The following is a 25,768-nucleotide window of genomic DNA, read 5'->3' as shown; positions in this document are numbered from 1 at the left end:
GAGGTATTCAGGCTTGTCCAGGTGTTCACGAGTGCTGCTATAATTGATGCCGCATTCCCAAATATTTGGATTTGTGTGCGTGGCATGATTAACTTCTATATGCGCCGCTAATACTGAGTGGGTTTTGACGAGCAGCTGTATTTGAGAGAAAATATTGGGGGTTTATTTGTACTTATTTTTTTTGTGTACATAATCATTTACTGTATATAGCTGCAAGCCTTCATGTTAGTTGCCATGTTTTTTTTTTTTTTCTTTAAAACAGGTAATTAAAACTAATGGTGCTTAATTGATGAACAAATACCCTGATGTGCGATATTTGATCATTATTTAAAATGTATTCAATTATTAATTTAAATTTATTACAGTATTAATTGAAATATTGCTTAACTTTGAAAACTGTGGTGTAATTTAGTTCACTCTAAAGAAGCATGTTAAATGATATGGTAATAAGTGCAATACAAAATATTTTTAATTAAAAAATGCTTAAAAAAATAATGTTTATTTAAATTGATAAACTTTAACTTTAATAAACAGTAATAAACTGTGGTGCAAATATTTAGTTTACACCGAAATAGCATGTTTAATGACTGAATGTATTACAAACCATCTGAACAAACGCTGACTGACACTTTTTTTTTTTTTTAATGACCTTTCCTTTTGGGCTTTTCTTTTCTTTTTGCTAACTAGGCAGTGCTGGTCATTGGTTAATGGTAACCAACAGTCAAATATCTATTTACTTATTATTGTAGGATGTTGTTATCAATCATGTCATTGGTTCATTAGATGTTCAGTTTCACTCAGAAATACACCATATTACTGAAGTGAAATCTTGAATGAATTTGTTGTTGACTTTAAAGCCTGTGTTTTGTTTTATTGCACCTATTATAGTAGTGCTCGTGTTGCCTGGTTAGTCTTTCTTAATCAGCCGTCATTATTATATGTCACGTACAGTATATGTCATTTCTACATGATTTTTAAATGTCGGATTGTAATAGTCAAGGTGTGGGAATTTGACTCCGGCTGTGGTTTCATTTTAAATGACCACAGTCATTAGAAGTCCATGTGCTTTGGCTTTGATGAGAGCTTTCATGCATTGATACATGCTTGGGGGAGTGTTTGGCAAACGTATAATCGGATCACACATCAAAACATCGCACAGCCGTAGAAGAGGGCCAGCTCAGCTTATTAACCTCAGGCTATTAGTTTCCAAATACTGTTTTTCTTTTAAAAACCCTCCCAGATTTTAATCAGTCTGATCTTTTGGATCTTTTCTCACTTGAACGGTTTTGACAAAGACGGTCCGGCTCTTCCAAAGTTGGAAGCAAAACATATATAAGAGTGCTTTCTCCTCACAAGCGTTGTGGTTGTTTGTGCAGGAGCGGCTAAAAGGCAGTCGTTGATTCCCATTAAAGGGATGGATGTCGTGCAGGTGAAAAGGAGATTGTCGGAAGAGAGAGAGAGGTATGGTCTCTTTCTCGGTCTCTGGCCTGAAGCCCATCACTCGCCGGTGATCAGTCTCCTCTCTGGCTCCGGTTGCCGACTGTCACGGCCTCTGCTCTCAGGCTGGTGTCTGATGAGAAGTAGCAGCCATGTTTTATAATCAATCCACGACCTAATAGGTCACGAATGAGCGCGTCCGGCTTGCCAATAGCGTTTTGGGTGGTAGCGGAGGCATTACGACTGTATCAACTTTACACGACCAGCCTTTCCACAGAAACTCACTAATTGACGTCGTCCTACTTAGCTAAGAGAATGGCCAACCCTGAAGAGCCAAACCCTTCATTTACGCTCCATACCACATCTTAATAAGGGCCGAATTGTGTATACACAAAAAATTTCAAGAGCGCACAACGAGAGGCTTAATTTGAGGGAATTTTTTTGCTATTTTTCCCGTGTTAATCGCCAAAGGGTTGAGAGTTTTGAGGAAAACTACTTCAGAGGAGTGCATTCAACCAGAGAAAATATTTGATACAAATAGTTTATTATTTATCATATGTACTTGGTCAGGCCTTTTGCAGGAAACTCTAGATAGTCAAAAAGGAACTAATCTTGACTTGCCCTAAATAGTTTTTCTTTGAGGCAAAAAGAAATAAACAACATTACTTTGAAGTTGCCTCTTAAGACAAGAACACTTCACACTAATTGGAAACATGAAAAATATTACGTTTGATCAATGAAATGTAAAAGCTGGCTGTTTGATGCTTTTGATTGATTGACTGATTCGTTTGATTGGCATTTTTTTAGGCTTGTGGTTTGAAGTCATAATAGAGATTTTTGGGGGGCTTTCTGATGTTTTCTGTTTGTATTCAGCCATACTCTAAACTGTGTACATATTTTAAGGATCAGTTGTTTGTACTGAACTTCATTTTTCTCCATCCTGAGCGTTTAGATGCAAAGTGTGACCCGAATCACCGCTTGACCTGAGATGCTAGTTGAAGCGTAGCTAAATGTCACGCATGTCACAACCCCTTAGCATCAAAAAATATAACGGTTAGTGCAGACAACCTTTGTCAACTTTTGCTTTGGTATATCAAAATATCCCTATTAAAAAAGCTAGATTGCATAAGCTAAAAAATCAAGCATGAATCCGTACTGCAGCTGGCTAATAAGCTCAATAAGCTACCCTGGTGAAAACGGCATGTTTATCTTTAGGAAATGCACTAGGCATGATCAAAACAAAAGTCAGTGTTTCACTATTTACCATCTGCTAAAGTGCTAGTGTGGGTATTGTGCAATCAGATTGCAATAGGTTGGAACCTACTACTGTGCAAATTGCACATGGTATTTTTAGCATGATAGCGAAAGCATTGAAATTCTGGACATTCGCGCTTAGCCTGTCTCTCTCGATACTCACGGTTTGCGGTAAAATAAGATCACCAGGCCTAACTGTCTTCCCAAAGGCTGATAATGAGGTGATTTTATCTCTCAGACATAAAAAATAAACATACAGTATGTGCTAATTTTACCAGGTTTTCAAGACAGCTTTGTGTCGATGTCCTGTTTTTCACCATTTATGTTCACAGTGTTAATACATATTCCTGTCTGTTGTTGTGTGCAAATCTTTATTCCCTTTTCCTCAGTGCTGGGGTTTAATTTTTTACCCTCTTTAGAAGTTCGTTTCTGTTTCAAGATGTTTCAGTAAGGACGTCTTAGCTGGATGACGCAAACCGAACGTTAGCCTTCCGTCTGCAACCGTCTGCCAAAGGTTAAACAACCAATATCCTGAAGGGCCTTTCTTGGCCCACGCTCGTCCGCAGGAGCTGTAATCTTTTAGCCTTGAGGTTGTGACATTTCAGCAATGCTAAATGTTGTTGTTTTTCTCTTATTCTGAAAGCCTCAAAGACCATTAATCATTTCTCCTGCCCAATGGCGCTTTGGCTGATGCACAATAGGGCCATAGCTTATCTTCACCTTCCTGACCAGTGTTTGTTTTAAGCATTAGGGTTGTTGCTCTAATGGATTGAATTAATTGATTAATACTTTTATCCAATTAGTGCTCCCTCATGCAATTAATCAGATAGCCCCCAGTGTAAGCCGCCTGCCGTGGGCCGCAACTCGGCAGACAGATGCTTTGGGCTCAAGTTCATGATATATAAACCTCCCTTTTTTCCTTTTCCAACCACACCTGGCTCCCTAACACAGAAGACATTGCTCTTGGGCTTAACACATTATCCGGATTCTTGCTGACTACAAAGTTTCTGCCTTCAGAAATGCTTTTCAGGTAGATCGCCTAAATGAAGGTGTGTTTTCTTGCTGCATTTCTATGAAATACGAGAGAAAGTCAAAGAGTTTAGATCCGCAACCACTTTAAAATCACTTTGTGTGTCGGAGAGGACTGCAAATTCACTGTGGCACTTATTGAATTATGTATTTGTTTAACGAGAATGAGAACGCCATAACAAGAAGCCAAGAATCGATACACTATTGATTATTGCAACTGGAAAAAGCTGCACAGCTATTTAAATATGCTCTCTTGCTCCTCTAATCAATTATCTTTGCTGTGTTACAGGTGATCTGGTGCTGAGGTCGACATGAACGCACCAATGTCAAACTCTCAAACCTGCAGGTCAAGTACCTTTTAAGCTCCGGTGACGCATAAGAGTCTGCGACCTCTGGATCTCGACGTCTAGATTGTGATAATGATGCCTTCGACTTTGAGTAACATCTTGCATCATGAAATTTGAGGATTTCTTTTTTTGGATGTGAAATGTACATACATGGAAATGAAAAGGTGTAGAGGAAATTGGATTTTATCCTTTTTATTAATGAAGCTATCGTGGAGTGTTAATTAATTTCCGGACTCACGATGGAATTGACGTCTGCATTTTTGACCAGTAGCTCTTCAACTTAAAACTCAACTGAAGGAGAAATAAGACATCAATGGCTTTGTGATTGAAAAAACCCAACACAGATTTCAAAACGGAGGAGCTATAGCTGTGTATCACCGAGACTGCCTCATCTTCTCAAGAAAGATTCCTCTTAAATGCCCTCTTGAGGACCCAGTGGCCTCTCCGATTGGAAAAAAAAATGACCAAAAACCTATTGGATTTATAGTTTCATTGAGCAGCAGTGAACTCTCGTTTACCTTCCTCAACCTCTGAGCCAAGGAGCTTTTCTCAAGCAATCAGGCAGTTGGGAAGAAAACTTCATCCTGAACGAGTTTCTAACTTCTGCCCCATGTAGAGACGAGAGAGTTTTCAAACATGGCTCCCCACTGGAGAGGAGGAGCTCAGGTTTTGGCAGTGACTCTGGGAATTTTGCAGTGCTGTGGATGGCTGTCCGGTCAGACCATAAGGACTAGTGTTGGGATGACAGAAAGAGGTCCTGAGCAATGGGCGATGTCTCATGAAAGGGTGAAGAGAGGATGGGTTTGGAATCAGTTTTTCGTTGTGGAGGAATACACCGGGACGGAGCCACTTTACGTTGGAAAGGTAGGACTGCCGCATGTTTGTCACGTACGTGTTTTCGGGTGCACTCTTGCTGCTTATTTTTCTATGCTAGGGAAAATATATTGCAGCACAATGAAAGCCAAGAGAGATGCATGCGCTGTGCATTTAAATGAGGCAATTCTCAAATGCTTTAAGTGTGTGGATAGCGTCAGGCTAGTTGACTAAGACTGATCAAGCACAAGTTTGGCTGTTGCATTTCTTCTATATCTATGAGGGCCAAACTAAAACAGGTTCTCTTAAGATCTTGTTATCGCCTCGGTGGAATATGCCTGTGTTTTTAGCTACATTAGCTATGCTTGAGAGGAATCTCAAAGCGATTTTGTGTGCAAGTTTGTTTTTAAGTGTTGCACGGCTGGGCAATATTATTCACAAAATATTTGTGATGATAATTAACATTTATATTGAAAATTGCAATACCTTTAAAGCGTTTTTAAATCTGTTTTATCTGATTTGATTTGTGATCTCCATCTTTGATTTGCAAGATGCAAACTTCAGTAGCAAAAAAATGCAGTTAAGTTCAAACAGTCATTTGCAATGAATCGATAACTTTGCAAATTCATCATTTGAAAATGAGATAACTCTCCGTAGCATTTTTCATATTAAGTACTTAATTAAAAATGGATTGGTAAATATTGCTGTTTTTATTTTATTATACTTCCATGCTCATTCAGTGCAAAAACAGTGTGGAAAACCATCCCAAAACAATGGTAGTGATATTTCTTTACTATAGCCTATATATATATATATATATACACTACCGTTCAAAAGTTTGGGGTCAGTGAGAATTTTATTTTTATTTTTTGGAGGAAATAAATAAATACTTTTATTTATCAAGGAATAATTAATTTGATCGAAAGTGACAGTAAAGACATTTATAATGTTACAAAAGTCTTTTGAACTTCCTATTCATCAAAGAATCCAAAAAAAAAACAAAAAAAACTGTACAACTGACAGACCAACAACTGTTTCAACATTGATAATAATAATAAATGTTTCTTGAGCATCAAATCCTCATATTATACTGATTTGTGAAGGATCGTTTGACACTGAAGACACTGACACTGGTGATGCTGAAAATTCAGCTTTGATCACAGGAATAAATTACACTTTACTATATATTCACACAGAAAACAGCTGATTTACACTGGAATAATATTTAATACTATAACTGATTTTTGTTGTATTTTTAATCAAATAAGCGCAGCCATGGTTAGCAGAAGAGAATTCTTTTAAAAGTATTTAAAATCGTACCGACCCCAAACTTTTGAACGGTAGTGTACGTATATACGATTTTTTTTTTTAGCTGTATTGCCCAGCCATAGTATGGTGTAGAGATATAAGCGACTTGTGCAGCAGTAATTAAGAGATTGTGTGTGTGTGTGTGTGTGTGTGTGCCAGGAAAAGAGGAGCTGATGTCTAAATGGGACCCATAAAGGATGATATTGGAAATGGAAGGGGAATTCTGGAGAGAGATGATTTTATTAATAAAATTACCCAGAGTTACGGCTCCCTCTGAAGTCATGAGCCGAGACTATTAATAGAGGCTGCTGGTGTTGTATGTCTATTGCTCACCGTTTCAAAGACTTTAATTAGGGTGATATAGAATTAAATATGACCAACGTGCCTTTTATCAGTAACGGTCATTTAAAACAATCCCTTTCGCACTGTCTTTTGATTAATCTGCTAATGATATTTTTTTCTAAATGTTTGGCCCCTTCATTGGCAGCTCTCTTCAATACATTTGTAAAATTAATTTCACTTAGCCCTACGTTTTATGTGTCTGTATTACGTTGCAAAACTATAAATATCTGTATGCCACATAATGCATGTTGCAGTTTAATAACATTTAAAGGGGCCATGAATTGAGAAATCAAAATTTCCTTGATCTTTTAACATGTAAGAGGTTTTGTTAGTCCCAAAACAACTTTTATTGAATCCAAGCTCAGAAAACGAGTATTTTGGGAATTTTGTCACATTATGACGTAAGATTGCGACAAAAGACGGCCTCTGCAGAATCAAATCAATGTCTACTTTCGACATCATTGCGTCTTTGGTCCTGCCCACTGGAGCATTAGTAAGATGAGAAGGAGAGATGCAGAATCATAACAGTACCTAGGATTCTTATGCTATGAACGTGCTTATTTATGTGTATTCATTATTCATATATTGCATTCAACTATGTAAATGTCTTCTATTTGTTTGTTCAGTACATTTCACTTTTGGTAAATCAGTAAAATTTTGTCGCAGGCTTTGAAAACAGTCTTTTACAGTAAAATATGGAGCCAACAGTAATGCCACAACATTACTAAGTGAGTAACCGTTAATTCTAATGCCTAATCTGTGATCAGTTATTTCTGATATGATCCATTCTCAAAATCGTTTATTGCTGTTTATGCGTCAGTAAATCAAGCCATTGACTTGACAATCAACTTCACATTGTTTCTTTTAGTACCATGAAAATAATCTGTTATTTAAATTGTGATTTAAATTATATACAGAAATCGATCAAAGAACACTCCCTTTATAATCGCTGGAGCTGTCAATCAAACAGCGCGAGTTTGGGACTCTTGCCAAAACTCCCTGTATAATCAATAAATATCTTATTTACATTGTGTTTGCACTGTTAGTTATGATAAAAGCATCGGTGAGAGTGCAGAAACTGAGCTGCAAGGACGAGATCACTGCATTCATGCGCTCAACAGACTGTCTGTCATCTTTCTAATGTTCATCACTGCAACCTTTCATGCCACAATCTAAATATAACGCTATAATCAACACTTGTCATGATTAATAGTTAATCTCGACAGCTGTAATAGTAAAAACGTAGTAAAACATTTAGAGAGAGTTCCACAATACTTATTTCATATGCAAAATGTTCACATCAGTGGGCGTTTACATTGAAGTGTCTTCAAACAGAGCGCTAAAATGGCCTTTTATTTCGAAAATATTTCTAAATTGTAAAAATCCTACTCAGGTAACATCAATAAAATAAAAATTCAGTTCATTACCCCTTTAAAGTACTGTAGATCAAAATGTGTGCAAATGTTCACTACAAATTGACTTTTGAGCAATACTGTACATTCATACGAACCTGCTCACATTTTTACCCCCATTGTGTAGTGTAATTTAACACAAAAAATGTTATGGGTTCAGTTTCAAGTTGAGTTTCGTCAAAAAGTTAGTGACTTTTGAAAATGAGTCCTGCCAAAGCGAAGTTAGACGTATAAAGACGTTTTTCCTTTTATTCTTTGTCTTTTATCACATGGATTTTGATGCTAAACCTTTGTCCCTGCTAAAGTGGCTTTGGTATCTTGTTCATTCTTTTAATTTAATAGCTTTAATTGCAGCCATTAACTTTAAGCCCAATAATGCTTCATTATGACACCAGTCTTTTCTTCGGCAGATGTCTTGTGTTTTTTGTAAGAATGTCTTCAGAAGTGTTCCAGGAATACTGCACTTGAATTCACAGAAGCCCCTGGCGACCTTATGCTATTTACATTAGACTTTCAAACCTCAAAAGGCTTGTCGGAGAAACACGAACATTGTGAAGGTTAATTCTACGCATCAGTCCCTCTTCTGCAGAGAGCTTTAAGAGAGAGTGAAAGTTGCAATATTTCCCACCGAAAAGGCCACTGCACCATTTCCCCCCTTCAGTGTTAACCCATGAAGTCCAGACATATGTAAACCTCGAGTCGATAAATATTAGAAGTCTCTTTGCAGGGAAAGGCAGCAGGGCAGAAAAAATGAACAGTGGAAAGAGAGTTTTTACACGGCGAACACCGACAAGAACATCCCGCCATATGGGCAGCGCAGCAAAGTGGAAAGATTTCCACAGCGCTTTGAAAGGCTGCCAGCCTCTTCCTTCAGACAAGCGGCGAACATTGATTGATAGGATTTGAACGTGTAGAGCTGAGACGCTGAACAGACGGCGGCGTTCGTAACGTGCATGCCAAGGATGTCTCAACGTGTTCAAATAATTTCCTGCAGGCTTGGGCGAACCGCTAAAAAAAAGCTCATGCAGGAACATTCACTTTCTGTCTTTTGTGCTTGAAAGGAAGGTGAAACGTATTTATTTAAAGCCAGCATATAATAAACAATTATTTATTCAACATTTAGGGTTGGGAATCCAGAACTGGAACAGTTCCAGCATCCCCCCCCCCTCTTTAAAGCACACTATCGGTCCATGCACTGCTTATTGGTTAAAGTCCCCTTGAAATCAAAATTGACGTTTTTTGGCTTTTAGTATGAATATGTTAGCCTTACTGTTATCTATAAGCTAGTGTGCTTCAAAACAATGACACAATTCTCATTTAGAAAATATTATCGTTCAAAACTAACAGTCTCTCACTTCTGACAATATGGATAAATGGTTTTGATGACATCACTCTGCACTTCAGCTTATCATCAGATTTTCTGTCCAATCAAATGCTCTCTAGAATATGAAGCCCCGCCCCCTACACTATAAATAGATGCTGAAGCTACGGCTGAAATCTGTCACTTATTCACACGTTAACTATATTCTACATGGTGAATATGTAACACGTAGTGCTCTATAAAGGGGATATGGAATGATTCAGACAGTGTAAATACGCTTTCCATTTAGATGAATGAAGTTTGGTTTCATGTTAGTGTCACGCGAACCGCTGCATCTCCGGCCCAGAGACACGATAGCACCAGGGTTTGAAGGAACTATACTTTTTCACGCCAATTTGGCTACTAAATTAAGTTACCGGCCATTCAGAACTTCTACTAACCAAAAAAAAAAACAAAGGACATAACCTATGTTATATTATAAATATATATAATAAAATTCAAATTTCATACATTATTTTCTTATTCAAACAAAATCATGTCATCCAGCCATCTCTTCCCTTCTTCTTTCATCCTCATCCTTTTCACCAAAAATGTATTTTAGGTGGACAGATCAATACAGTACAAATAACATCAAAAAATGTAATATGTTGGAAAATAACAATGCCTTTTTTGTCAACCAAATGCTTTTTAATCTTCACTATTATTACTTCACTGTTATTTGTAACGTAGTGACGTGTATGTTCAAGTAAGCTAGATATGAGCAGATTCTGCGCAATACTCTGTTTTTAATATACCATGATGACTCACGAGTTGAATGCACAGATTTGGCTTATACAAACATAATAAGTAACACGCCAAATTGGCTTGTGACTTGACAGCGTTACCCGGCGCAGTTGATTTTGACCCGCGTTTGGCGTGTTGGCGGGTGTTAATTTCAAACCCTGGATTAGAGGTCTTCATGGGTCCACTTGGATCCGAAAACCCGAGCGGGTTCGGTCCAAAACTCCGACGAGTGTCTCGGACACGGGTTGGGTTCGGTATTAGTGGCCTCGGGTCTCGGGTAATTTAAAATAAATATGCCTTTTCCAAATGGACCCGAGAAGACCCGAATTCTTTTAAACTATGTTGGGCATTTAAGAAAATGGGCTAGAAGCATAAGCACGGTTGCCTCCACATTTATTTACTCAGTTGCTCGCTCCACATAAACCAACCCCTCCCTTTGCCAAGAAGAACTAGTGCGCCATCATGTGGATGGATGTTTTACTAAGTGCAAGTATTTGAATTGTCGTTAAGCCAGGCCTGTCAATCAATTTAAAAAATACGCGACACTGTCAGAAAAGCATGGAGGCGATAACAGACATTGCGAAAAATGTCAGGGAAAACGAATGGTGGTTCTAATCATCGTATGGTCCGGTAAATAACATTATGCCAAATTTTATAGGACGTAATTGTTACGGGTGCGTGGTGGTAGGAAGGATGAGAAGACGAGGATACCAGGAAAACAGGATTTAATAAACAAAAACTAAGGAACCATACAACACACTTGACATAAACGCACCATATACAAACGAGAACCGACAAGGAGTGAGGGAGAACACAGGGTTTACATACACAGAGAACGGATCATGGGAACAAGACACAGCTGGGGCAAATTAACTAGAAACAGATGAATTAACTGAACACAAACGAGGAGCGGGAAAACTGGGACACAGGACTGAACCAAATACACAGAGACGGGGGAAACTAATGAGTCAAACTGTGACAGTACGCCCCCTCCCAAAAAGGCGCGACCTCGCGCCGTATAACATCAATGGGGTGGGGGGGTGGGCGCCCTGGAGGCTGAGGAGGGCGAGGTCTGGAGCAGGAAGCCTCCAGGGCGGAGCAGGACGTGGACGTGACCAGGGCGGAGCAGGACGAGGGCGTGGCCAGGGCGGAGCAGTAAGTCCAGGCGGCCAGGGCGGTGCAGGACTTGGGCGTGACCACGGCGGAGCAGGACGAGGGCGTGGCCAGGGCGGTGCAGGACTTGGGCGTGACCACGGCGGAGCAGACGCACCCTCGGGCGTCCAGGGCGGAGCTGTTGGACCCTTGGGTGGCCATGGCGGTGACGCATCTTCAGGTGACCTATATCCCCCCCCCAAAACTTTCTTGGGGGGAATCACAGGCTCTGGGACAGGCTCTGGGACGTGGACAGTCTCAGGGTGGGCAGACGGGACATGGAAAGTCTCTGGCTGGGCTAGCGGTGAAGGCCCGGCTATGCTGGATGGAACCAGCGGTGAAGGCTCAGAAGGGCTGGACGGGACCAGCGGAGAAGGCTCTGGCTCGGCCGGCGTGACGCGAAGCTCCGGCTCGGCAGGCGTGCAGGTAAGCTCCGGCTCGGCAGGCGTGCAGGGAAGCTCAGGCTCGGCAGGCGTGCAGGGAAGCTCAGGCTCGGCAGGCGTGCAGGGAAGCTCAGGCTCGGCAGCCGTGCAGGGAAGCTCAGGCTCGGCAGGCGTGCAGGGAAGCTCAGGCTCGGCAGGCGTGCAGGGAAGCTCAGGCTCGGCAGCCGTGCAGGGAAGCTCAGGCTCGGCAGCCGTGCAGGGAAGCTCAGGCTGGCAGGCGTGCAGGGAAGCTCAGGCTCGGCAGCCGTGCAGGGAAGCTCAGGCTCGGCAGGCGTGCAGGGAAGCTCAGGCTCGGCAGGCGTGCAGGGAAGCTCAGGCTCGGCAGGCGTGCAGGGAAGCTCAGGCTCGGCAGGCGTGCAGGGAAGCTCAGGCTCGGCAGCCGTGCAGGGAAGCTCAGGCTCGGCAGGCGTGCAGGGAAGCTCAGGCTCGGCAGCCGTGCAGGGAAGCTCAGGCTCGGCAGGCGTGCAGGGAAGCTCAGGCTCGGCAGGCGTGCAGGGAAGCTCAGGCTCGGCAGGCGTGCAGGGAAGCTCAGGCTGGCAGGCGTGCAGGGAAGCTCAGGCTGGTTCTGGTTTAACTGGACTATATCGCCCATATCCTCCCCTGTGACCTCCACGGTTCCCACGGAACACAGCTTGGCGGGTTCCCACGAAGGCTTGCTTCCAGCTCTCCATCTTCCCTTTTTTCCTTTCCTTTTTGGGTCGGTTCTTCTGTTACGGGTGCGTGGTGGTAGGAAGGATGAGAAGACGAGGATACCAGGAAAACAGGATTTAATAAACAGAGAACGGATCATGGGAACAAGACACAGCTGGGGCAAATTAACTAGAAACAGGTGAATGAACTGAACACAAACGAGGAGCGGGAAAACTGGGACACAGGACTGAACCAAATACACAGAGACGGGGGAAACTAAAGAGTCAAACTTTGACAGTAATGGGTTACAGTGATGTGTGATTGACATTTTAGCACTTCAGCACGCTTACACTTGCGCGTCTATGTTAAGTGCATTATTGAGAAACGCAGGGCTGCAGGCTGTGCACAATGTAAATGCCGTTTACGTTCGGGTCCAGTCGGGTTCTAAAGGAAATGGCGTCAGGTTGGGTCGGACTCGGGTCTAATTTTGTCGGGTCTTTCTCGGGTCGGGTTTTTCTTTAAAAAAATAATAATTTATGCACGTCAGGTTCGGGTAAGTAGTGATTCGGGTCGATTCGGGTCGGGTACAGTTTTTAGGAGCTGTGATATATAAACAAAACGCTATTGGCTTTAAAAAAAAAGGGGAGGAGCTGTTAGAAATGCCCCGCCCTGTCTTCCTGTTTCAGTGTCAATTACATCAACACATTGAATAATGCAGCGAGTGTCAAGACACTTCAGAGGGACTTTAAAGTTGTGTCCTACTTTGAATGTTTCCTTTTTGTAGTCTTCATTTCATATCCTTTCTTCCTCGTAAGCATCTCTGTCTGACTCCTTGTTGAAAATGTATCACAATGTTCATGCAAAATCTCTTTATCCACGAATCGTAATAGTTTAAATGTCAGGGGTGTTTGCAGGATGTGCATGTTGATTGCAGTCTGAAGCTTTATGAATCCATTATTAATGTTTTGATCTTTCGCTTGAGAAAGAGTGTTGTGTAGCTAATGAATTTCAACTAAACAAAGGGCCTGTGTTTGCTGATGAGGTTTGCGCTGTCATGACCCGATGTGCAGATGTCTAGGTTGAGAAGTCTTCGTTGAGAATGTCAAACGTTTTTGTTTTGCGGTTTGAGCTGAATTGAAAATTGTCTAATTATCCGGCCCTTAAAAATAAATTAATCAAAAGCCACGTTGGAAGTTCTCAGTGATTAATGGCATAGAAATGCGGCGTCGATAACATAGTCATTACTTTTGCTTGATATTTTCATAATTATCCTTTTTAAAACAAATGCAGGACTTCTGTCATAATGTCAGTTTTGATTCAAAAGTTTGGGGTCAGTAAGTGACAGTAAAGACATTTAGATTTTATGTTACAAAAGATTATATTTCAAATAAATGCTGTTTTTTTTAACTTCCTGTTCATCTAAAAATCATGAAAAAATAAAATGCGTCACGGTTTCCACAAAAATATGAAGCAGCACAACTGTTTTTTTAACATTGATGATAATAATCAGGAATGTTTCTTGAGCAGCAAATATTACAATGATTTCTGAAGGATCATGTGACTCTGAAGACTGGAGTAATGATGCTGAAAATTCAGCTTTAATCTCAGGAATATATTACATTTTCCAATAGAAAACACTTATTTTAAATTGTAATAATATTGCTGTATTTTTTATCAAATAAAATAACCCTTGGTGAGCATAAGAGACTTCTTTTAAAAACATAAAAAAATCGGTTACACTTTATTTTAAGTAATTTACAATGTAATTATACATTTAAGTACTGAGTAATATATAACAATAACAACATGTACTTACTACAGGGTTAGGATTAGGATTTGGTTGAGGGTTAGTTTCATGTAATTATGCATACTTTACTGTTACTACTATGGTAAGTACATGTAACATGTAACAAGGACACTGTAAAATAAAGTGTGACCAAAAAATCGTATCGAACCGACACTTTTGAACGGTAGAGTGTTTATGAAATATTCATGCTAAATAAATATTTGCACCCATTGCAGAGCTCAGTGCAACCCAAGATGCATGCAAATGCTTCAAACCATATTTCAGTGGTCCTATAGTTTGACCTTTTGACCTGCACGTCTCATTTATTCACATTTGGTCGTGTCGTTGGTGTCACGATCCGTGTGCACTGCAGGATCTTCTCTTGCCTCGGCGCTCATCAGAGGTGAGATATCTGGAGTGTCGGCTCGCCTCCTTCACTGCGACTGCCAGCTAACAGGTTTGCTTTGTTAGTGTTCTGACCCGAGAGGTGGCAGGTCACACAGCCTGGAGCTCCACTGCTCCGTCAGCCACTTCATGGTAGCAACACCACTAAAATACCAATCCAGCCTCTAACTGTTTGTCCATGGTAGTCTTTTCCTGGTCTAAATGGTTTAAATCGGCAGTGTCTTACTGGTGGCTGGAGGACTGCAAAGTGACATTTGACTGGATCATATTTAATATACACAAATATCTAAGGCCTCTAAATGATCGACATGATGAAAACTGCTGAGGCCGGTGGCGATTGATAATGAAAATCTTTTGATCTGAAATCTTTACTGATTTTAATAAAGTAAACGTAATTATATTGTTAGTAATATTTCAAGATGAACACTTACTGGACTGAAGCAACTTGGCTTTAATTAATATATATAAACATACATATTTTTTGTTGTTGTTGAAAAATCATGTTCAAATGTGATTATCAAATATGAGGATTTTGAGGAAGTTTTTTTGTTCATCTCTCAATCATCATTGACTACGTTTACAAGCTGTCAATTTTCGGGTTATGGTCGGGTAAAGGTCACTATTCGGGTTTCTGAAACATTCGGAATAACCCGTTTACATGCGTGAGCAGAGAGAGTTACTCCTGTATACACTCACCTAAAGGATTATTAGGAACACCATACTAATACTGTGTTTGACCCCCTTTCGCCTTCAGAACTGCCTTAATTCTATGTGGCATTGATTCAACAAGGTGCTGAAAGCATTCTTTAGAAATGTTGGCCCATATTGATAGGATAGCATCTTGCAGTTGATGGAGATTTGTGGGATGCACATCCAGGGCACGAAGCTCCCGTTCCACCACATCCCAAAGATGCTCTATTGGGTTGAGATCTGGTGACTGTGGGGGCCATTTAAGTACAGTGAACTCATTGTCATGTTCAAGAAACCAATTTGAAATGATTCGAGCTTTTTGACATGGTGCATTATCCTGTTGGAAGTAGCCATCAGAGGATGGGTACATGGTGGCCATAAAGGGATGGACATGGTCAGTACAATGCTCAGGTAGGCCGTGGCATTTAAACGATGCCCAATTGGCACTAAGGGGCCTAAAGTGTGCCAAGAAAACATCCCCCACACCATTACACCACCACCACCAGCCTGCACAGTGGTAACAAGGCATGATGGATCCATGTTCTCATTCTGTTTACGCCAAATTCTGACTCTACCATCTGAATGTCTCAACAGAAATCGAGACTCATCAGACCAGGCAACATTTTTCCAGTCTTCAACTGTCCAATTTTGGTGAGCTTTTGCAAATTGTAGCCTCTTTTTCCTATTTGTAGTGGAGATGAGTGGAACCCGGTGGGGTCTTCTGCTGTTGTAGCCCATCCGCCTCAAGGTTGTGCGTGTTGTGGCTTCACAAATGCTTTGCTGCATACCTCGGTTGTAACGAGTGGTTATTTCAGTCAAAGTTGCTCTTCTATCAGCTTGAATCAGTCGGCCCATTCTCCTCTGACCTCTAGCATCAACAAGGCATTTTCGCCCACAGGACTGCCGCATACTGGATGTTTTTCCCTTTTCACACCATTCTTTGTAAACCCTAGAAATGGTTGTGCGTGAAAATCCCAGTAACTGAGCAGATTGTGAAATACTCAGACCGGCCCGTCTGGCACCAACAACCATGCCACACTCAAAATTGCTTAAATCACCTTTCTTTCCCATTCTGACATTCAGTTTGGAGTTCAGGAGATTGTCTTGACCAGGACCACACCCCTAAATGCATTGAAGAAACTGCCATGTGATTGGTTGATTAGATAATTGCATTAATGAGAAATTGAACAGGTGTTCCTAATAATCCTTTAGGTGAGTGTACATGGAATTTGTAATAAATTGGCAATATCCCGATGTAAACGGGGAGGCACGGTTAGCGTCTTAACGTACGGACAACCTTAAGACGTCATGTAAATTTCACTATCTCTGTACTTTCTGCCGTCAACAAAATTCATTATATTCATGGTTTTCACCACACTAATAAAGAAATTGGTTTCCTCCTAGCTCCAAGAGTATGGTGCTGTGCTGCGTCTCGCCATGTTTACCTTTACTTCCAGACGTGTTTACATTTTTACCAGACGGCGCATACAAGAAGTTCCTCTACTCAAAAGACCAAGATTCCTTGCGAATAGAACATGCGCAGAACACAAATCAATGTTCCTTTTGATGGGGATATGCAGATACGCGTTTACATGACCAAATATTCGGGTTAGAAAAGGGGTAACCCAGGGATCATATTCGGGTTTTTAAAAACCGGAATATGAGCATATTCGGGTTTTTGCCGGTGTTTACATGGCCATGCGCGACCGGGTTATTGCTAATATTCCGGTTTTGAACGGGTTATTGGCTGCTTGTAAACGTAGTCATTGTATTGCATTGTATTGCAAGGTATCTTATGATTTTCATCCTACTTGCAGTCTTGCTCAGGCTCGAGGGCTGCAAAGTGATGCTATTTAGTTGAAGACTAAGTAATGAAGGCAGTATAATCAATATTGTGAATGGCCACCGGTGAAAAGAGTTGATCAAAGACTAAATATTATAGGCCGAAAGAGAGGATGAGACCTCCACATGACCTGTGGTTTGACATCTCCTGCTCAGACGAGACCCCGGTCGCAGTTTACCGCGGTGTGTTGTGAGAGCAAGGAGACAGTCAGTCTGAGCGCAGATGAAGAACCGCTTCACGTCTGCCATCCGCCAATAACATCATTTGTCAGGTAAAAGATGCATTCACCCCTGCTGTGGCATGTTTACTGTGCTTTCTCGTTTCATTAGGGAAAGCAGCAGAGTCAGAGGAAATCCAGGACACTCAGCAGTTCTGTCTTATTATTTTTATGCTCATAATTGGGGGAACAGATGTGATGTTGATCATATGATCTCCATATGCGCTAATGCACACAAAAGGCTCCAGGAGCGCGTCGTGTTTCCGTTCTTTGAGCAAACTCTCCCTGTGAACAGACAGGGAGAAATATTTTTTTATCCTCCAGCTCTTGAGATATTGCCCAGCTTTCTTTGTCTTCCCGTTAGAGTTTTTTTTTTTTATTACTGCTGAAATATTGATATGCCAAAAAAGAGGATAGTTTCAAGTGCATGTTTTATTCGACCGAGGGAGGATTTGAAATGAGGAAAGAGGCGGAAAAGAATGCAATATTGTAGGCCGGCTTGCGTTATTCCCATGTTTTACGACAAATACCTAATGAAAATCCCCACGGGGGTGATAGAAGCTGCTATTTAATTAAGACTTTATAAAATATTTAACACGCTGATGATGGAGAGGGTGATTTCGCTCTGTCCACTGCTGTTTTGAAGAGTTTGCCAGGGTACAGAGGCACATTATAATGGGAAACAGAGACTGAAGCTAAAGAAAACCCACACTGATCCAGTCGAGGGAGCATTACAACACTGCAGCAGTGCAGATACCCCTGCATCTCAATAGATCACCTCAAACCTTCACTGAAAAACAACACCGCTTAATCTACATGCCTTCTGTCATCTGATTTATAGATTATACTTTTAAAAAGCCTTTTAGTCAAAACGTCCACCTTCAGCTCGTGTCTTTTTGCTGTGAAATCTTTACCGATTTTTATAAAGTAAATGTAAGAATAATTTCTACATTGTTGGTAATATTTCAAGATGAACACTTACTGAAGCAACTTTGGTTCAGCTTGATTAATCATACATCATTTTTTATCAAATATGATCATCAGGCTTTTGAGGGAGGTTTATTTGTTCATCTCTCAACCATCATTGCATTGTACGTTTTAAAACTACAGAGCTTTGATCATAAAACTAAGCATTTCGTTTTAAGACATTACTGGCAGATATAGAGTGACGACTGATATTAAAGGGATAGTTCACTTTGAAATACATTTTTGGTACGTTTTAACTTACCTCAAGGGCATCCAAGATGTAGGTGTCTTTGTTTCCGCAGTAGTTTCAATTTTGATATTTTTAGGTCAAACCGTTCTTGTCTGTCAGTCATATAATGCAGGTCTATGGTCACCACCTCAAAGAGCATGCACAGAGAAGTCCAAATTAAACATGATTTAATGACTCGTAAATGTAAGTACACATTGATGGCCTAAGACACGAAACGAGCGGTTTGTGTGAGAAAATGAACAGTATTTATATAGTTTTTACCTCTTGTAAACATAGCCACGTCCAACAAGTGATCTGATGGCGCCGGCGCTTCGGTCTTTTCCGGCAAGCGCCGGAAGTGATCTCTCGCGCGTGTACGTCACTCATTGTTTACACAGAACAGAGGTAGGTAAGACGGCTAATTAAAATGGTACTAATTTGCGCTTATCCGGGATGTTTAAACCGTCGTAAAAGAAAACAATTAAAAAAAATAAAACAATTGTATGAGTGACGTACACGTGCGAGAGATCACTTCCGGCGCTTGCTGGAAAAGGCCGAAGCGCCCGCGCCCTCAGATCACTTGGACGTGGCTGTGTTTACAAGAAGTAAAAACGATATAAATACTGTTCGTTTTCTCACACAAACCGCTCGTTTCGTGTCTTAGGCCATCAATGTGTACTTACATTTACGAGTCATTAAATCATGTTTAATTTGGACTTCTCTGTGCATGCTCTTTGAGGTGGTGACCATAGACCTGCATTATATGACTGACAGACAAGAACGGTTTGACCTAAAAATATCAAAATTGAAACTACTGTGGAAACAAAGACACCTACAACTTGGATGCCCTTGAGGTAAGCTAAAACATCCCAAAAATTAATTCCAAAGTGAACTATCCCTTAAGATGCATTTTATGTGAGTAGTTTGCTATACTGGGTTACACTTTATTTTAAGATGTCATTGTTACAGTGTAATTATATATATTTAAGTACTGAGTATTAAGCAACTATGTACTTATAGGATTAGGGTAGGATTTGGTTGAGGGTTAGTTGCATGTAATAATGCATTATTTACTGTTATTACTACGGTAAGTATATGTAACATGTAACAAGGACACTGTAAAATAAAGTGTTACCCTATACTGTTATTATTAGGACCTCATTGATTTACATTACACGCTATCTGAAGTTCATCTTACTTTTTGGCTGTAGAAATATCATCATCTCCACTAAAAAAAGAAAAGATTTGTTGCTGGTTTGATCTACTTTAGCAGGTCTGACCAGTTAAAACCTCTCGAAGAATCTCATGAAATGTAAAGGTGATTTCTTGAGATTTCTTTCTTTCTTGTGTGTTGGACCCCATGATGTCTCCAAACTGCACTTGCAGGCCTGGGTTTAGAAACACATCTCCCTTTAAACATAATGAGCCTCCGGCTGGCTGTTTCTAAAAAGCGTCACATTGAACTGACTACCATCTGATCCATAGATGAATGAAAAAGATTGTTATAGTCCAACAAAAGTCATTACTTGGGTGAAATACGCTTAAACAAACTTAGATGGCATTAGACCGTAAACTGAACCACACAATTAGCCAGTTAAAGTGGTGTTCGCAACCCATTTCACTTCTGTAATGTGATATTTTAGTGTGAAATAGGATCTTTAACAGGGAATAAATGCAGAGATGTACAGACATCATGAGTTTGTCTGTTGTGTTGTCTTTCTCTCTCTCTTTTCAAACAAGTTCAAAGTTTATCTTGACAAACTTTGCATTTATAGTTAAAAAAATAGAGTAGACATTGAATTAGAATTGAATGGCGTTCTCACTGGGTTCTGAACAACCCTGATGTGCTCTGATGAATCACCAGGAACACACTGGAAGACATGCAGGGACAAGCATTAGGGAAGTAAATAAGGGTATTTGTTTTTTGACTTTTTAACATTTTTAGTACTGGCTCTTCCCAGATTATTTTGTAAATGATGAAATGCATTTGGTCAGACTTTGTAGTCAATATCCGGTCTGTCTTCCGTACATCTGTTGCCATAGTAATGACTCAATGAGATGCCAAGAGGCTTCAGCTACAGCTAGAGGAGCTGTCAGTGTGGAAAGAGAGGATGGAAAACTGGGAATTTTGCCTTTCGACATGGCAACTCGCCATACGGATGAACTCACGAGGCAGATCAGACACCGTAGACAGATGAATCACTGTACTTTACACATGGATATGATGTGTTCTCAAACATTCACTCATTCACTCGTTTGCTTAGCATTTTTTATTTTATTTCGAACAGTAAATGTGTTTGTAAACATGACATTTTATATAGTTTTACTGTTTGCCTTTCTGCACATGAGAATCTCAATCACAGCTGAGGATGTTTAATAATATATTCTAAGATACATTTATTTTTTATTTTTATTTCTAAAAACAAATGTTTTATATTTACATTTTAATTTAATTAAAATATTATTGCAAAATATTATTATATTTTATTATACACTACAATATTCATTCAAATGAATAAAAATAAAGTATAAAAAAAAACAATTGCTTTTATTTAAACAATGTCTTATAGTTTTATGGTGGAAGAGCACATTTTCTTATGCTCAATGTTTTCATAGAATTTATTCTTTCATTATTATTACTATTTTATTAAAAAGAATAATTTTATGATTGTATTCATTATTATTTTTAAAGTAAAAATATGTCTATCTATCTTAATATTATATTAATATATTTAATATATAATATTAATATATTTCATCCTTCCATCCATCTATCCATCTATCTATCTATCTAATATTACCCATCTATCCTTCCATCCATCCATCCATCCATCCATCCAACTATCTATCTAATATTACTCATCCATCCATCCATCCATCCATCCATCCATCCATCCATCCATCCATCCATCCATCCATCCATCCATCCATCCATCCACTCATCCATCCACTCATCCACCCATCCATCCATCCACCCATCCACCAATCCACTCATCCACCCACCCATCCATCCATCCATCCATCCATCCATCCATCCATCCATCCATCCATCCACCCATCCACCAATCCACTCATCCACCCACCCATCCATCCATCCATCCATCCATCCATCCATCCACTCATCCACTCATCCACCCATCCATCCATCCACAGAGGAAGTAAATACACAAAATATGTCAGATATCAATGATTTTGCATCATGTTTTGCATCTTGTGTTTGACTACTGAAATCCCCCCCAAGTGTTTACTTTCTTTGCATTGTAATTCAGTAAATGTCTTTCCTCGCCATTCCAATTCAAATGCGTGTTTCAGAGAGTTCCCTTGAACAACAGCACTCCAGCCACTTCACCCACACTCAGGATGTGTCCTCTGTGCTTTAATCGACAGATCCATTCCGACTCGGATGAAGGGGACGGCTCTATTAAGTACACCATCTCTGGAGAGGGAGCAGGCACTATATTCATCATAGACGAGGTCACCGGTGACATTCACGCCACGGAGAGATTAGACCGCGAGGAGAAGACCTTCTACACCCTGCGAGCTCAAGCACGAGACCGTCTGACTGACGGGCCGCTTGAACCCGAGTCAGAGTTCGTCATCAAAGTCCAGGACATCAACGACAGCGAGCCCAAGTTCCTGGAAGGTCCCTACGTCGGAAGTGTGGCAGAACTCTCTCCTATTGGTAAGAAACGCTTTACACTGGATTTATATGTGGAACTCTTGCTTTTTAATACTGGTATTTGAGTTTGGAATCATTTTATAGATTTAAAGATTTTTGAAAGAAGTCTTTTCTGCTCATCAAGGCTGCATTTATTTGATCAAAAATACATAATACTGTTAAATATTATTACAATTTAAAATAACTGTTTTCTATGTGAATATATAGTAAAGTGTAATTTATTCCTGTGATCAAAGCTGAATTTTCAGCATCATTACTCCAGTCTTCAGAGTCACATGATCCTTCAGAAATCACTCTAATATGATAAGTTAGTGTTTAATATTATCAGTCATTTTCAGTGCTCAATTATTAATAATGGTTCTTGTTATTATCAATATTGAAAACTGTTTTTTTTTTGTTGTGGAAACTGTGATTTTTCTGGATTTTTTGGATGAATAGAAAGTTCAAAAGAACAACATTTATTTAAAATAGAAATATTTTGTAACATTCAAAATCTTTTGTAACATTATATAACATTTACTGTCACTTTTGATCAATTTAAGGCATCCTTATTGAATAAAGGTATTCATTTCTATTAAAAACAAAGAAAAAAATATATTACTTACCCCAAACTTTTGATTTGAAGTGCACAACTGTTTCTTCTATCAAAAGCATAAAAAAAAAACTTGTTTCAAACTTTTGACCGCTAGTGTATACCGGTATTTCAATATTGTGTGTATGATCAGATCTGTGTTATTTTTGTATCATTGATATAATGTTATAGTATCTGTTATAGTATCTGGTAATATTTTCAGATTTTCTATTTTAATTTTATTTAAAGTTTTAGTAATTTTGTTTAGTTCGTTTTTTCAATATTTCTATATAGTTTTTATTAAGTTTTAGATTGTAGATTATTTAGTTTTAGTTATTTTAGCACTTCAGTAACTTCAACTATATGAAAATGATATATTTTGAGTTCATGTTTATTTTATTTCAAGCAATGTCTTTTTTTCATGGTTCAGAATACAATTCATAATGCGGTTTGGCATTAATGCAAGTATGTTTTGCATCCTCAGCGTTGTTGCACGAGGCCCAATAAAGAGGCGTTTTCTCTCTCAGCTCAATGACTGTCACAGCAGAGCAACACTTTCAACAGAATCTCGCTGAGCATTTAAAGTTGACAGTGTGTGTGTCCAAAAAAAAAAACATGGTTAATGTTTTTTTTTTTTTTTAATAGTCAATTCTTGCTTTTGCAATGTGGGCATCTATAGCCTACTGTACCAAAAAGTACCATGGTAGAACCATACTTTTGTAAGTATATAAATGTACATGCACATGTCAAAGTACCACCACGGTATTGCCATTAGACACTTACTGTGCATGAACTGGCACTGTATTTTGTATTATTTGCAGTGTGTTTTGTGTCAGCTGCGCCTCAAAGCTCTTGTGTGTGTGTTTGCGGATATAAAAGATTTTAAATGCAGGTTACAATAATGTAATCACTAGCGCTGCACGGCTGTGAACTTCCTGATTGAAATTAATTCCTGCTTCCTCAGCACATCGGTGGCAGGAGAGAGAGAGAGAGAGAGAGAGAGAGAGAGAGAGAGAGAGAGAGAGAGAGAGAGAGAGAGAGAGAGAGAGAGAGAGAGAGAGAGAGAGAGAGAGAGAGAGAGAGAGAGAGAGAGAGAGAGAGAGAGAGAGAGAGAGAGAGAGAGAGAGAGAGAGAGAGAGAGAGAGAGAGAGAGAGAGAGAGAGAGAGAGAGAGAGTCCTTCATTCCCTGTGGGGTTCTCCACCTTTCAGTCAAATTATACATTAAAGAAGTGTGGACTTCATGTTTTATACATTGAACAGCAGCGAGTGTAATGAAATAACGGCTCTGCTTAGTCAAGCGTTTCCTGTTAGTTCCTGCTTGTGTGTGTGTGGTCCTACAGAACGGCTCTAATGGGCTTATTGTTAGAGCCTCAGGAATAAGGTCAGTGTTACTCGGCCTGAAAAAGTAGTTTATAATAAGTTACAAAGAGTTTATATAAATATTAATTTATTGCACATACAAATATGCTAATATATTTTGAAGCTGTGTCAAACAATATAAAATCAATAATTATGGAGTTACCTTGCTTGTTAGCAAAATAATGGTTAATTTATTATTTTATATATTTTATATGTTATGAAATGTATACATTGTGTGTGTGTGTGTGTGACTGTGTGTGTGTGAGTGTGAGAGAATTTGTGTGTGTGTGAGTGTGTGTATCTGCATGTGAGTGTGTGTGTGTGTGAGAGAGAGAGAGAGAGAGAGAGAAGAGAGAGAGAGAGAGAGAGAGAGAGAGAGAGAGAGAATGTCTGTGTGTGTGTGTGTGTGTGTGTGTGTGTGTGTGTGTGTGTGTGTGTGTGTGTGTGTGTGTGTGTGTGTGTGTGTGAGACTGTGAGACTGTGTGTGTGTGAGTGTGAGAGAATGTGTGTGTGTGTGTGTGTGTGTGTGTGACTGTGCGTGTGTGTGTGAGTGTGTGTATCTGCATGTGAGTGTGTGTGTGTGTGTGTGTGTGAGAGAGAGAGAGAGAGAATGTCTGTGTGTGTGTGAGTGTACCTGTGAAAAGTTTGTAATAATTCACATAAAAAAAATTCTTTAGAAAGAAGTCTCTTCTGCTCACCAAGGCTGAATTTATCTGATCAAAAATACAGTGTAAAAATACATGCTAATCTAATTTCAAACATTTAACTAGACAAGTGTGTGCAAACTTTTAATTGGTTGTGTGTGTGTGTTCATTAACAGCACTGGGATCTCGAGTGTTGTATTGTGTGATTACGAAGCCTGGCTCATGGCTCATATTAAACTCCTCTGGTCCCCTTGATCTGACATGAAGAGCTTCTGTACTGCTCCAGCCAGAAAGCTTTAAGCGCGCAGCTAACGTGTGGCTGAAGGTAATGGGGCTAATTGTCACGCAGCAGACAGAGATAATTTAACCACATGTAGTCGCTTTCCAGCAAACTCGCCCCGTAGATGTGTGAACAACTGATCTAATAAGCTCCAGCGCCGTCTTACCACTCCGGCAAAGAGAATTCAGCAATAATCATAAAAAAAGTAATCACGGACAAGCCCCGGGCATATTCATTTTCACTTACCGCCTTTGTCATTTTCTGCCTCTCTTTCTTCCTGTCTTTCTCTCTCCAGTGGCTTTGCTGATATGCATGGCCTTTAGCGTGCTGTTGAAGCCAAGTCGCATTTGTTTGCATATTATTCACACACTGTAGATGCTTCATGTTGGCTAACCCACTGATGAGCCGGTAGAGAGGGACAAAACACACACACACACACACTCTCTCTCTCTCTCTCACACACACACACACACACACTGCCTGCTAATCACATTAGTCTGGAATCACTATAGAGGATGTTGATCTTTTGTCTCTGTTTGTTTGCATTTCCCCCCAAAAAAATGGTTTATGAACTCTGCATTCTGCTTATGTTTGCTTAAAGGATGCTTCGTCTACTTATAAGGATCATATTGCTTATATGTTAGTCGTTATATTTGGCTGTTTCTTGAGCCGCAAATCATCATATTAGAGTGATTTCTGAAGGATCATGTGACACTGAAGACTGGAGTAATGATGCTGAAAATTCAGCTTTGATCACAGGAATAAATTATATTTGACAATATATTCACATAGAAAACACAAAACAGTTATTTTAAATTATAATAATAT

General features: G+C 39.8%; 1 protein-coding gene across 2 annotated transcripts in view; it reads left to right on the top strand.

Moving 5' to 3' along the window:
• Window positions 1-4,651: 4,651 nt before the first annotated feature.
• LOC130104083 (cadherin-22-like) overlaps window positions 4,652-25,768 on the top strand; it is a 109,521-nt gene continuing 88,404 nt past the window's right edge. For both annotated transcript variants that reach the window (XM_056270487.1, XM_056270488.1), the window contains exons 1-2: window positions 4,652-4,931; window positions 21,795-22,089. In XM_056270487.1, coding sequence (XP_056126462.1) covers window positions 4,704-4,931; window positions 21,795-22,089 — 523 coding nt within the window. In that variant the 5' untranslated portion in view covers window positions 4,652-4,703. The remainder of the gene's footprint in view (window positions 4,932-21,794; window positions 22,090-25,768) is intronic.

Source organism: Rhinichthys klamathensis, unplaced genomic scaffold, assembly GCF_029890125.1.
Source record: "Rhinichthys klamathensis goyatoka isolate OS25496 unplaced genomic scaffold, OSU_Roscu_1.1 h1tg000303l_1, whole genome shotgun sequence".
Lineage (NCBI taxonomy): Eukaryota > Metazoa > Chordata > Actinopteri > Cypriniformes > Leuciscidae > Rhinichthys > Rhinichthys klamathensis.
The sequence above is the reverse complement of the archived record's forward strand: the minus strand, read 5'-3'. Positions and strand labels throughout refer to the sequence as shown.